This window comes from Neovison vison, chromosome 5 (genome assembly GCF_020171115.1).
Source record: "Neovison vison isolate M4711 chromosome 5, ASM_NN_V1, whole genome shotgun sequence".
NCBI lineage: Eukaryota > Metazoa > Chordata > Mammalia > Carnivora > Mustelidae > Neogale > Neogale vison.
The window spans coordinates 57,358,547-57,372,369 of NC_058095.1; the positions used below are offsets into that span (position 1 = coordinate 57,358,547).

General features: G+C 53.4%; 1 protein-coding gene across 6 annotated transcripts in view; it reads right to left on the reverse strand.

Moving 5' to 3' along the window:
• MYH10 (myosin heavy chain 10) overlaps positions 1-13,823 on the reverse strand; it is a 119,649-nt gene that overhangs the window by 48,090 nt on the left and 57,736 nt on the right. For all 6 annotated transcript variants that reach the window (XM_044249067.1, XM_044249071.1, XM_044249066.1 and 3 more), the window contains exons 7-15: positions 13,438-13,501; positions 11,675-11,773; positions 9,622-9,765; positions 9,280-9,375; positions 8,501-8,619; positions 7,781-7,933; positions 4,807-4,980; positions 2,071-2,244; positions 1,687-1,801 (exon numbers count right to left, since the gene is read on the reverse strand). In XM_044249067.1, coding sequence (XP_044105002.1) covers positions 1,687-1,801; positions 2,071-2,244; positions 4,807-4,980; positions 7,781-7,933; positions 8,501-8,619; positions 9,280-9,375; positions 9,622-9,765; positions 11,675-11,773; positions 13,438-13,501 — 1,138 coding nt within the window. The remainder of the gene's footprint in view (positions 1-1,686; positions 1,802-2,070; positions 2,245-4,806; positions 4,981-7,780; positions 7,934-8,500; positions 8,620-9,279; positions 9,376-9,621; positions 9,766-11,674; positions 11,774-13,437; positions 13,502-13,823) is intronic.

The following is a 13,823-nucleotide window of genomic DNA, read 5'->3' on the forward strand; positions in this document are numbered from 1 at the left end:
CGCTGGGCTCCCTGCCACCACCCTGGGCTCACTCAAACTGTGGCTCGGGCCCTCCTTCCGAGCCATCCTCACTTCGGAAAAGGCTCCCTGCTTTGCAGCAGCTCGTTCATGGACTCCTGCTCCCCCTTGGCCACGTGCGTTCCCAAGTCCACGCCGGGACCCCGCCTGGCACCTGGGACATGCTCGGTCAATGCCAGGCTTTGCGACTCAACAAACTGTCATCCTTCAAGGACCAGGCGACTAACTCTGTGTCCACAACCAACTTCCTCAGCTCCCTGGGCCAGAGGGCCACCCTTCCTCTAACGCATATCTTTGAAGGCTCATTCCGCCCCATCGTTGGGGCACCCATCCCAGCTGCTGCAGGACTCAACAGCTCGTGCGCATTTTCTCTTTCCTGTGCTTGGAGGTCTGACCGGAGCACCAGGTGGAAGGGAGGGCCCAGGGCTCCGCAAGTGGCAGGGTTGTGGCGAAGGGGACCTGTCCCTCACATGCTCCCCCCTCACACTGTCTGGCACTGTGGGCCCCGTGCCAACCGGTGCTCTGAGTGGTCTTGTCCACTCTGGTTCCACGTCTCACATCCCCATGCCACCGCTTCCTAGTGATGGACTCGGGGGCCCTCGTGTATCCAGCTGCCGCCAGCTGCTCTGCCCAGAGCTCAGGGAGCCCCCTCGACTGCCCGGCTCATCATCCTGACAGGGGACATGCAGCATCTGGTTGGAGACTCTTGTGCGAAGGCACAAAAATTACCAAGTCTTCCCAAGTCCCTCCTTCTAGGGTCTCAGGTGGACCATCCCTCCTAGGAACCCCGTGTGCCATGCCACCTCCCCGGCAGGCCCAGCAGGTACGCACGACCACTCTTGACTTGGGCAGCCCTTTGCCCTCCTGTTCTCAACACTCCCTCTGCTCTGTCCTTCTGCCTCCACAGCCCTCACCCCTTCTCTTTTCCCTTCCTGGGCCTCTTTGTCCTCTGAGGAGATGGCTAGGTCACAAGGTCCGCAGGTGCTACGGGAAAAGCAGAAGCGAGCCAGGCTCCCAAAGAGGCCTGACCCGGGGTGGAGGCAGGGGCAGATTCAGGGCGGATAGCCCAGGTGGCCTGAGGCTATGCGAAGGACACAACCAGGATGACGCTGCAGTGAGCGACAAACGCCAGGAGGCACGGCCTCCCGCTGTGCGTGGACTCCCGGCTGTCGTTCTAGTCCTAGCAAACCTTCCAGTCTATGACCAAACGGCCAGACCCTGCAGCTGAGGGTCGTGTAAAGAAAACCACTACGGGGGCTGGTGGAAAGAAAAGATCATCTCTGCGCGGCCTTCTCGAACTTATTTGGCAGCCGCTCCGTGTGTGAGCAGGAGGCCTGCCCAGGGCAGATGCTGCTCAGGTGAGCCACACAGCAAGCCATGGAGGGGCTTCTCTGGCCCCGTGTCCGGCGGCCCTGGAGCAACCCAGCCGGGCCCTTGAACAGTCCCTAGAACGGTCCCCACCTCCCGCAGCGTCTGACTGAGAAGGCAGGGTCGGGGGACCCAGGCGGGGTACCAGGCGGGGACTGGGTCTAGCGGCAGCCCTGCTCTAGGGAGAGCGAGTATTCCAGTAAAGTCTGCGGACACAGATCTACGTGGACCAACCACCTAGAAGCCGTAACCGGCAAAGCTCCCGGGCAGGCGTCACTGCAGACGGGGGCGCGTCCTTACCGTCCTTCCAAAGCTCCGCCACGAATCTGTCTGACGACTGGTGCAGGAGGGTGGCCACGTTGTCGTTCAGCGGGTCCATGTTCTTCATCAGCCACTCGTCCGCCTTGTAGTCCACCTGGCGGGCGGCGGGCCACGCAGGAACACACACAAACACACACAGGGAACGCTTTCAGCCTTCCGCCAGAAAGCTCGCGGGCCCGCCGGCCGGCCGGACGACGCAGGGGCCGTGCGCCGGGCACACTCACGACATGTGCACGGCACACTCACGGCACGGAGACTCGCGCATGACACGGCAGGGCGGGATCGTGCGCGCGCATGCACGCGTCTCCGCACGGCCGTCCCCGGCCTCGGGGACACGGCAGGATCTGCCGGCGTGGCCCGTACCTTGCCCGCGTAGTGTATGATGCAGAAGTCCGCTTTGTCCTTCAGCTGCCGCGGCTTCTGGAACTTGGAGTGGGAGCCTTGCTCCTGAACCAGCTTCTCCACGAAGGTTTTGTCCGTGGCCTTGGGGAACCAGCACTCTTCATCCAGAAGGGCCAGAACGCCGGGGGGGTTTGCCTGGTGATGAGAGGCAGCCACTGAGGGACCCCAGCAAGGGCCGGGAGCTGGGGCCACAGAGCGGGACGCTGACTGCATTCAGGGGCTGGCAGGGGACAGGACCCTAAAACCTCCACCAGAACAAAGTGTGGTTGCTGGGGGGCAGGGGACGCATGAGAAAGGGGAATTTTTTAAAATGAAAGAAAACCAGAATAAATGCACCCCTCAACTGGGTGGAATGCTTCCAACACCTTACACCCTAAGTGATTGCAGTTCCTATTTAAGGGACCATGAAATAAGACGCGTCCCCTCACGCTTGGCCAACACTGTAACCAGAATCCAGCAGAGAATATGAAAGTTGGGGTGAGGATCCATCAGCTGAGCGTCTGGATTTATTCCAGCCGACACTCGAGAGCCAGGCTGTTTAGTTTTGTGGGGTTGGGTCCCTGCAGAAAGGCCCAGAAAACATGGGAGAAAGTGGACCCATGCCACGGGGGGTGGGGAGGGCCCGACATCCCTGCCCAGGAGGACCAGGACGTGTGAGCAGGCGGCAGACTTGAGAACACGTGGACACCAGTGAACCAGGCCTAGGCCACTGGACTGCAGGGCCTGCAAGTTATGGCTCCATACGGAAAAAGAGCGCAGAGCCCGTGCAGGGACTTCCCTTTTGGAGGCAAGTGGGGGACGCGTGACAGCGACACAAACCGTTAAACTGTCAAGGACTAGGTCTCTGCATCCGGGTCAGCCCTCACGGTCACCCCACAACTACGGCCAGTCGGTGGGACAAGCCTCCGGGTACGCCTATGAAACCGGCCGTCTTCTTGAGCTCATGCGGACTTGGCGTCCACTAGGGAAAGGCCAGCTGTACACAAACATTGCTTAACGCTCCCAGGAGTCAGTGTGACCATCAGCCGGAAGGCCATGGCACACTGCACACCAGCAGGCAGAAGCTGTGTGTGTGGGGGGGTGTCCCTGCGATGAGCCCCCGGCAGCCAACTGCTTTAGGGCTCCTCCACCTACAAGAACCCATGGGCTTAGAGCAGCTCAAAGAGCAATCATCAGAGGTGGGCAGGACTAGGTGCCTGCCAAGCTGCCGAGATTAGAGAGGTAGGTCACTCAACGGGCCCCGCTCAGCGGACTCTGAAGATCTGTACTCACACTAATGAGGGCTCATCCGTCTTTCTAGCATGATCCTTACATTTTAATATCTTCCAATGAAAATATCCTTAAGTTCTGAAATAGGATTCTGAATGTAATTTAACCTTTTTTAAACGGCTCGGTGACAGCGTCATTATGAATGTCCCCAATTGGTCTTTGTATTTTTGCTACTTCATCCTTCAATGTCAAGCAGTGTTACCGTGTCTCCTTTCGCTGGGGATTTCTACAGAGCTGGAAGTCTGGGACAAGGTGTCTATCTGAGGCCACAGGCTGTATGGGGGTGGGGGTGGGGGACAGGTCTGTAAGTGCCTTGCTGAGCTTCCCTTCCTGACCGCCAGGGAATAGAGCCAAGTCATTAATATTTGCTTGGGATCATAAGTGAATAAGTTCTATGTGGTCCAATGTATTTCTTTTCTTTTCTTTCCTTCTTTTTTTTTTTTTAAGGTTTTATTTGAGAGAGAGAAACAGAGGGAGAGGGGGAGGCAGGCTCCCCACTGAGCAGGGAGCCTGATGCAGGACTTGATCCCAGAACCCAGGGATCATGACCTGTAGCTGAAGGCAGATGCTTAGTGACTGAGTCCCCCAGGCTCCTCAGTCCTGTCTATTTTTGCGTTAACACTAAACCAAAGGGGAAAGAACGCCTGATGCTTGCTAAGAGTGCTGTATAAAGTACACCTGCCCAGTGAAGCATCTGCCTTTGGCTCAGGTCATACCTCAGGGTCCCGGGATTGAGTCCCGAGTCAGGCTCCCTGATCAGTGGGGAATCTGCTTCTCCCTCCCCATCTGCTGCCACCCTGCTCTCTCTCTCTCTCTCAACTAAAAAAAAAAACCCAAAACAAAACCAAAAAACATGGGCCCAAAAAACCCCCAAAACTTCAAATTAGGAAAAAAAAAAAAAGAGAGAGAGAGAGAGAAAACAAAACACTGCCAAAATAAGAACAGCTTTATGCTCCCAAGGATAGTGATGTGAAAAATGAGTCTGGATGCCATGTCCTGCTCCTGGCCAAGGGCGGCGGCCTGTGTAGCCCTGGCAGGTGCGTGTAGTGGGGATAGGGGGGCAGAGCAGGGAGGGGTCGGGGAGGGTGCCTCGAGAGCGGTCTACAAGCAGCAGGCTCCCCCACACAAGGGCTGAGGGAGGGCCTGCCTGGCTGCATGCTTGCTTTTTAAATAGTTCTTTTTATTAAAGTATCACCTTCCTACATCTTTTATGTTAAAAAACTGTCTTAAGACTGATTTGGCCGGGGCGGGGACTGAGGGCTGGCTCTGTCCGCGGAGGAAGTGACTCTTAATATCGGGGTTGGGGGTTCGAGCCCCACGCTGGGCATGGAGCCTACTTAAGACAAGGAAAAGCCTACTTAAGACAAGAGCACTTGGGGGATGAGCGGCGGCAGAGCCCGGAAGTCCCGCACGGGATCGCGGCCTTACGGGTCTCTCGATGAGGTCGATGCAGGGCTGCAGGTCGAGCCCAAAGTCGATGAAGCTCCACTCGATGCCCTCGCGCTGGTACTCCTCCTGCTCCAGCACGAACATGGTGTGGTTGAACAGCTGCTGCAGCTTCTCATTGGTGTAGTTGATGCACAGCTGCTCGAACGAGTTCAGCTGCGGGCGGCCACCGGGCAGGGCGAGAACAGGACCTGTCAGCTTCTGGGGAACCCACGGGATGCCCACCCCGCGCAATCGGCAGTCCCCGTGGCCCAGGCTGGGGACATCAGCGACACATGCCGAGGAGGGAAACCAAAGGCCCTGAGCTCGGTGTGCGATGTGCGTGACCTACGCGTACAACAGCCCCGCACCTGGTGCTGAATGGTTCCGGACAGAAGCAGAGGAAGAAGCGAGGAAATAAGAGGGAAAAGGAAGGAAAAGCAAGTGGCTGCGTGGGGTGTACAGCCCTCGGCTGGGAGTGGGGAGACCATGGTGCGCTTCCTGTCCCCTTTCTCCTCAGCCATGGGCTCTGCGGCAGCTGCAGGAAAGTCCTCTTGACCTCAGGGGTGGCTGCTGAGATCCCGTTCAGGCCCCACACGAGCCCTCTGCACGTGGGAGGCTCCAGGCCGCCTCTCTGTGCGTTCCCTTCCCTTAGCAGTGTCCCTGCTGGATGGTGACAGAGGATGACCACGTTCATAGCGGTGAGCCTGGAGACGTGTACATACATCGCCGTCCCCGTTCAGCCTGCTGTGTTCACTGTACTTCCGCAGAAACGATGCTAGCGTGCTGCCCTCAGCCCGAGCAGCTTCCCCGTGTGACAGACACTGCTGTTTCCTCCTGTCAACCCTGCCCACTTCTCTACTCTAGTGGAGGGCTAGAATGGGGAAGGGTGGAGGGCTGGAGGGCTGGAGAGGTGGGAGGGTGCAGGGGAGGAGGGGTACAGGGGTAGAGGGGTGGAGAGGCAGAAGGGTGGAGGGCTAGAGGGGTCTATCTTTCACAAGCAATCACCTTACGTAGTAGAAGTTCCCAACCTTCGTTCCCTCCTCCACGCTGTCCCCGCGTAGCAGGTGCCCATGAATAACGTCTTTCATTAGGAAAAGGGATCTTCAGTTAGGGAACATGTAATCCATCTCTGAGGAACGGATTTAGCCATTCCAACTCTCCCCCCTCGGGGTGCTCTCCTGTTTCCCAACAAGGTTGTGCTCGGAGGGCAGACGACCTGCCAATGGCAGTGAGGTCTGGGCACAGAGGCCAGCCCGCTGGGGCCGACTCACGCGGAGGCGCGTGCATCGAGGATGGGAGATCTGACTGCCCGGTTTGGCCTGGGCAGTTCTGTGGCACAGCACTTCACCAAAAAGGATGTTTCTACTTCTTTTCCATGGAGCCGCTAATGGCATTTTTCTATCATCCATTCCCACAGTAGTAACGCATGGCACAGAAGGACGGACAGACAAAGAGCTGTGTTGAGAGGTCTCACGATGCCTGCTTCTCCAGACCCTTCCAGAGAGGTCTGTGCACCCAGATGTGTGCATGTCATCTTGACTTTAAATTTGTCACTGTGTCTTGATGTCTTTCCACAGATCGGTACTTTGCTGTATGCTGGGATTCAGTGACTCAGTTTCCTAACGGTGGACATTGAGGCCTTTTCCATTCTCTCCACAGGACAAAGAATGCTTTCTTAAATAATCCTGCCTTTCTAGCTTTTTTATATTTTTCTACTGTCTGTCTATTCATAGGTCAAATCTGCCCTTTTTCAAGTCCTGCAGTTTTACCGTGTTTTGTATCTTTTTAATATCTTTTTCATTTTCCAGAATTTTACCATTATTTTTCATTAATTCACTTGTCAAAAATGCCGATCCACGAGTTTTGAACACATATTGAGAGATAAAGTGGAGGAAATTCACACCTTTATGGTGCAGGCTTTTCCCATCCAAGAACAAGGCATGATTACCCATTTGTTCTTCTGTTTCTCACGGGAGCACTGGGAAGGCGCCTTCTGCTAAACTGTGCCTATTTCTTCTTAAGTGGATTCTTCAGAATCTCATGTTTTTGTTGCAATTGGCACTGGGGATCTTTTCTTTCATTGTATCTCCTGACTGTTTGTATAGGGGAAAGTGACAGACTTTTTTTTAACGTGACATGTAGCGGGCCACCATCCATGATTTCTCAAGGTTTGTTTTTTGTTTTTGTTTTTTTTTAACAGATCAGTTCCTCTTAGCGCAGTCTCTCCCAGTGGCAGCTCAGCAGGTAAGACTGCTTGGACCGCTAACATTCAGATCTCATCAGGAGAGACCGAGCATTTTAAAGTTCCTTTTCAAGCAAGACGGCTCACCACCCAGTCGCGGCCAAGGGCAACACGCATCCCCAAAGTGTGCGATTTAGTATTTGTACCTGAGCATCCAAGAGACACGTTTTTAGGAGATCAAAACTACCGTCCTTCTTGCAACTTTCACAGACGTGGGTCTCCACACCCGGGAGGGACGGATGCCGAGTGTGTGGACGAACCCATTCAGAGCGACAGTGAGAGAGACAGACAGCACCGTCAGACGCTACGGCTGGATCTCTGGGACACAGAGCACAATCTTCCGCGGTTCCTCGTCCGTGTCTGTTCCTCCTTGTCCCTCCCGGCAGCTGTGGTCTGAGCCACGCTGGCTTTCTAGCAGTTTCTAACACTTGGCGATTCTCTCCCCTACAAGACCACTGGGCTCGCTCTCATCATACTGGGGGCTTCTCCTCCTCCAAGGGTCCTCCCCTGTTAACTGCCAAGACCCCTCCCGAGACTCCGCTTCTCAAGCGGCGCCCCCTCTCCCTCCATCCCCCAGGTCTTCCTCACAGCACCCCTGCTGGACTCGACTAGAAAGGCGGGGACTGCACCAGGGTCACAGGGGCTGGCATGAACACAGACTCAAAGAGGAACAGATAAGACAGCAGGGGGAGGGGAGGAAAGAGCGAGAGAGACGGAGACGGAGAGACATACCTCAAATATCTCGAATCCAGCGATATCCAGGATTCCGATGAAGGATGCGCCCTGACGCTTGGTCCTATCTAGAGCTTTGTTGATCCGGTGAACGAGCCAGCGGAAGAGCCGCTCGTACGTCGCTTTTGCCAAGGCCTCTACCGCAAAATCCGCCTGTGATCAGACGACACCAACCTTTAATTCTGGAAGCGATCTCAACAACGCAGTCCTAGGGTCACCTGGAGTTTCATGGGCTCCCCAAACCCAAGAGCATTTGCTACCAAATCTCGTATCACTTTCCCGTAGCACCGGGGGTTTTGGTACAATGAAACTGGCGATAACTGGTTTTGGGGATGGGCGAAGGTGCCCGGGAATAAAGAGAGCCCTCACGACGCCCACGGGGGTCTGCGAATCGGCCCCCATCTGAAAGGAGCTGGCCATGAAACGGGTGCATCCAACCCCCAAAATCTTGGCGCTGGGCCACTCGCATGGGGGCCGGGGAGCCGAGAGCCCCCACTGTGGCCGCGCCCCCAAGGCGGACGACCGGTTTCCCCGCGGGAGCCCAAAAGCGACATTTCACATTTGCTTTTTAAACAAACAGTCCCTTTAAAATGTTTCTGAAAAAGAGGAAAGGGTACGAGAGCAGGACGATACATGGCACCAAGGAACACCCATGATCGGGAAGGTCTCCAGGCAACGGTGCGTCTTTCAGACAGATGTGTGCCCACAGCGGGAGCTCACCTGCTCCTTGGTCTGGGCTTTCTGCACGTAGTCTCGGCCGACCTTGATTCGGGGCGTGAGGATGGCCCGGGTAAACTCCATCACGTTCATCCCAAGCAGATGACAGAGCTTCTGTGCAACTAGGGCGTGACAAATCTCCTAAGTACGAAACCTTCACCTGGGCCTAGTCGCGACCTACTCAGTAAGAAGCCTTATCCGGACACGGGCTGAGCAAGGCTTCACGAAGGACAAGGTTTGGGTCTGCGTCCTTTCCAGTGAATCCCACTCAGTCCGAGACAGGCCGCAGATCCTTACTCCGGGCTGCTTAACTAAGTCCCAGAGCCTCGGAACCCACGGAGGATGCCCAGGCTTAAAACTGTGTTTAACATGTCAAAGCTGGAGATCTCATTGTAAAAGATAGATTTCCTTGAAAAATATCAATATTTGGCAACATGGGGCCTCTCTTCCCAGCAGGGGAACAACGGGCCAGAACTTGTACCTACAGTCCCGTTCAGATGAGCTGCGTGGGGTCTACAGTATATGCTGTCCTGGCCCCAGTACCCTACATTCCCCCCGGCCCCCCACCCAGGGCTGGGACAGTGTGTCTGCTGCCACCCCAGCTCCTCCCTCACTCAGGGACTCACTCGGCGGACGCTCCATTCCAGACGGCTCGGAGGAGCGTTGCACAAGCTCCTTCCCATGCAAACCGCCCACATGCCCAAAGGACAGCACGACGGACCACACGACACGGCGTCACCACAGGAACGCACCAGAAACAAAACCCGCACTGGTCCACGAACCTGTATTTTCCGGCATGGACGCTTGATCCGTATTCCGCTCCTTTTTGAAAGAAATATTTCCGAACTGTAGCACCGAAGACACTACTTTAAGCATTGCTTTATATGGATGTGAAAAGAAAAAAACAAAAATTATTGCTTCAAAATGTAGCAGAGACAGATCCTCATTTATCTTGTGCTAAAAACAGCTACACAGAACTTTTCGGCAACGTGGGTCCCGTAGGGAATTTGTAGGATCGGGGCGGTTCCTGTGATTCGCTTGGTTGTTTTTGGGGCTATGTCCCTCACCCCCCGTGGGTACGTCTCATCGAAGGGGCGGCAGCCTGGCAGGGAAAGCCCACATACACAGAATCTCCTCGTGAGAGAAACCCATGATGTGCATTGCCTCCATGGTCTCCTGGAAATTATCCTTGTCTTGCTGTCCCGGGATGGGGATGTAGCCATTCGAGAGGAATCTGTAGTTATTAAACCCTTCCAGGAGCAAATCCGCTGCAAGGAAAGAGAATGGGATATGGTGTACATCCCCCCTGCCCCAAGGAGCCCATGGCCGGTCACAGGGAGCAGTGGCTCGTGTCCTCCCCACCAACACACATACTTCCTGCCATGCTTTTTCTCTCTTCGTAGACGCATTTCAAAACCACACAGTTGGGGCGCCCAGGGTGGTGGGGGCTCAGTCATTAAGTGTCTGCCTTTGGCTCAGGTTATGGTCTTGGGGTCCTGGGATCGAGTCCTGCCTTGGGCTCCCTGCTCAGTGGGAAGCCTGCTTCTCTCTCTCCCACAACCCCTGCTTGTGTTCTCTCTCTCACTGCGTCTCCCTCTGTCAAATAAATAATCTTAAAACACATAGTTCTCCAACATCTACGTCAGAGAGGGAAAATAAGGGGGTCAGCTAAAAATTGCAACCGGGAGTTTTGGGGATGGTGGTTTACAGGCTCTATGAAATCGGCAGCCGGAAGTGATGGCTGTCTGTCGTCCAGACGTGGAAGGTACAGACCCAGACCACTGGCCCGACCAGCGCCCCGAAACTCTTTCTCCAAGCCGTCTGTCTGGGGTAAGTTTGCCTTTGCGAGGGCCACACAACCTGTGTGTACAACAGACTATTCTAATGGCTGCTGCATTGATCACTTGCGTTTTAGGGACCGTGGATCAGAACAGAACGCTCCCTTTCGAGAAGTGTGTTTCTCGAGAGGTGGGTGTTTCTCAGGGGGGACAGGAACAGACGGGCTCCTGAGCCCCACCCTCCATGTTCCCACGTGCTCTCCTGCAGACTTTCTGCCAAGCAGACCTTTTGTGGCTCATTTTTTCCCTGCAGGTCTCACTCTCGTTTCTGGGCTGAATGCTTTCGCAGGTGTGTGTGGTTAGCAAGAACCTGAGCCCTGGGTGACAGATGGGAGTACGAGGCCCATGTCTGTTGGGATCCCTGGATAACACACGTAATGGTCACATGGAACAAGCCCTGAATTCGAGACTCAGAAAAAATCAGGAAGTTGTACATCCTCCCCTCGCCCTCAAAGACCTCTGATCCAGCAAACTTCTGATCGGGAACTTGGCCCCCACCGGGTCCCAGAGCTTCCAGTCCTCAGGCTTCGAGATAAAATAAACAAAAGTCTACTCTAAGTTCCTTCTGGTACTTGTGGAAGCATACGTAAGTGTTTAGTTGTAAACCTGGGAATAAAAATATTTACTGAACGTAATTTTATTTGTTCTTACTTTTTATGCTTACAAATGTTGAAACAGAACTCAAAAAAAAATTCTTTGTCTAATTTAAAGCTTCTAATTTTGAATCTTTATTCATCTGAGAGAGAAAGAGAGAGCACAAGCAAGGGGAGGGGCTGAGGGAGAGGGAGAAGCAGGCTCCCTGCTGAGCAGGGAGCCCGATTTGGGACTTGATCCCAGGACCCCAGGATCATGACCTGAACCGAAGGCAGATGCTTAACCAACTGAGCCACCCAGGTGCCCCTAAAACTTCTTTTAAAGAAAAAAAACATATAGAAGCTAAGGTAACACCGCCCACAGAACTGCTACTTAAAATTGAGTATCTCTCGCATGGCATGGAAGTTCAGTCTCATTTCCATTTTGCTGTGTGGGATTTCCTCAGTGTTTCCTTCTCTAGTTTGCTTTATTGTAAAGAATAGAGCATATGACATGTAAAACACATGCTAACGGGCCGGTTGTAGGAAAGCCTTCTCCTCAACAGTTGGCTACAGGTAGTTAGGCTGTGGGGGAGTCACAAGTTACTTGTGAATTTGTGACGATGGGGGGTGTGGTGCCTCCAGCCCTGTCCTGACCAAGGGTCGGCTGTACCGTTTCCCCAAAACGTTTGCTCTCTTTCAAAAAAACTTAATATAAAAAAACATATTCCAATAAATAGAAAATAGTGAGAAACTTTGTAACTTACACTTTAGGTGTTCTCCTGCTCCGGACAGTAACTGGTAAAAGATATGAAAAGTACGCTCATCTTTTGCTTGACGAACAGCACGAGATTTTTCCAGAAGGTCTGAGCAAAGATGGTTAAGGATCCAATTGCAGAGGTGGCCAGCCCTCTCTCAGTGTCTACACAAATTTAGGTTGTAAAACACTTTGTTGGATATCTATTAGCCCTCCTGCGATGAACCATTCTGAACGATTAAAACTTGTGAGTGAAAAAGGAAAATGACGCATTTACGTCCCTTCCTCATCTCTGAGGATCGCAGAGGGAGGAAACTTAAAGGTCAGGGTGCTGCCCGAGCCCCCCTCTGCCCCACCGGCCCCTAATCTGGGTTATATTCAAAGAACACAGCACCAAACCAGGAACTCTAAGAAGTTTCTATGAAAGGAAGTAGAGCGGCTGAAAGCAGGAAAGTCTTCCAGCAGTTTATACAATCTCAGGAACAAGGAAACCAAAGCACAAAGGGGATTAAAATAGCACAGTGGCAGAGTCAGGAATCAGAGCTCGGTTGGACCCCATAACCCACACAATTGACCCTGCGTTCTCTGAGAGCCCCTCTCGGAAAGCCTCACGCTGCGGGGGTTGGGTGGGTGGGGGGGGAGGCCCTTGACAGCCACAGTGTTGCTCGGACTTTCCAAACACCAGAGATAGCCCTGACCCAATCAGCTATTGGCCTGCTCTTGCTGCTTCTCCAGAGCCGGCTGGGAGCAACCCCACCTGGGGTTCCCACTCGGCACCTGCTCACCCCCAGCCCGCTCCTGCCACCCGCACCACGGCACACCTGCCTGGGCACCCGGGGCGCGGATCTGAGACTTCACCAAGTGAATTAATTCTATATATGCCATACAGCTAGATTTTCAATTAGATCAACCCAAACACAGCCTCCACATTTGGCGGAACATACGTCTGCACGAATGCCTTAGCAGACCGATGCGAAGAAAACTCCCAAATCCATACCCGTCATTTCGCAAGCGATTTTTCTGTTTTCTAGCTCTGAGCGTATTCAGAGACGTAAACTACAATTCTGAATTAATGGGAAAACGTTGATCTCTCCCTTATCTGAGGGACTGAAACATGTATGTCTATCATGGGATCTCTCATACTTGCCAGAAGGAGCAGAGAATTGTCGCCTGGATCCTTCCTAACCGATATACCATCATTCAGAATCATCTGTATTATTACTTTACTCAAATTGATTCTATACTGAGTTACCACTCCTGAGGTCCGCTCTAGGCCTGTGACATTTCCTCGGATGATTCTATGTAGTTGACATTTGTTTTTCCTCTGGTTGTCTCCTGAACATTCACTGAAATGACTTGAACTCTGCATGCTCGTGGGGCTTGTTTTGGGGGGCACATGCCCATCCCACGGATACCAGGAGCAGACAGTCAAAAGGGGCCACCCCCTCACCCCACTGAAGAGTGGTTCTGTAGGATGGCATGCACCGGAGTGCATCGTAGCAGCCTTTCCTGGCTCACGAGCAGGCAGTCCTCAGCTCAGCGGGACTCTCCATGGCCCTGGCCACGTGAACAGGGCAGGACCCAGTGTTCAAACAACCACCACCAGCAGAACAACACCTGGGAGTTAACACTGAGTACCTGACTGAGTCATGACCTCTTCAGGCTTCCGTCCAATCGTCTGGGAGACCGAAGGGATATACAGGGGCTCGCCCCAAGGCTGGCCAGAGAGGGCATCACTCTTGAGTTTGGAGGATGCCGTTACGAAAAGGATACACGTTTCAATATTGGCCCCAACGATGTACCCAGTGACATCAAAGTTGATCCGAATAAACTTGCCCTGAAAAGAAACCATAACAGTTAAAAACAAGTAAGGACACAGAGAATATAAACAAAGTGACAAACCACTGTGCCCCGCCAAGTATCTGTGAGTTGCTTACAAAAATGGGTCGTAAATATCACCCCAAAGAGAAAGGGAAGGAAAATTTCCCCAAATTTCTGTAAATTTCCCCAAAGCAGCAACAAGACGGTTACCTTCCTGGGCTTTAGTATAATAAAAATGAGACCCTAATCATTTCGAACTCAGAAAAAAATTCTTTTACATAATCTGAGATAAGATTTCGCAGCATTGAAGGAACACTGTATCTGGCCCTATCATGACA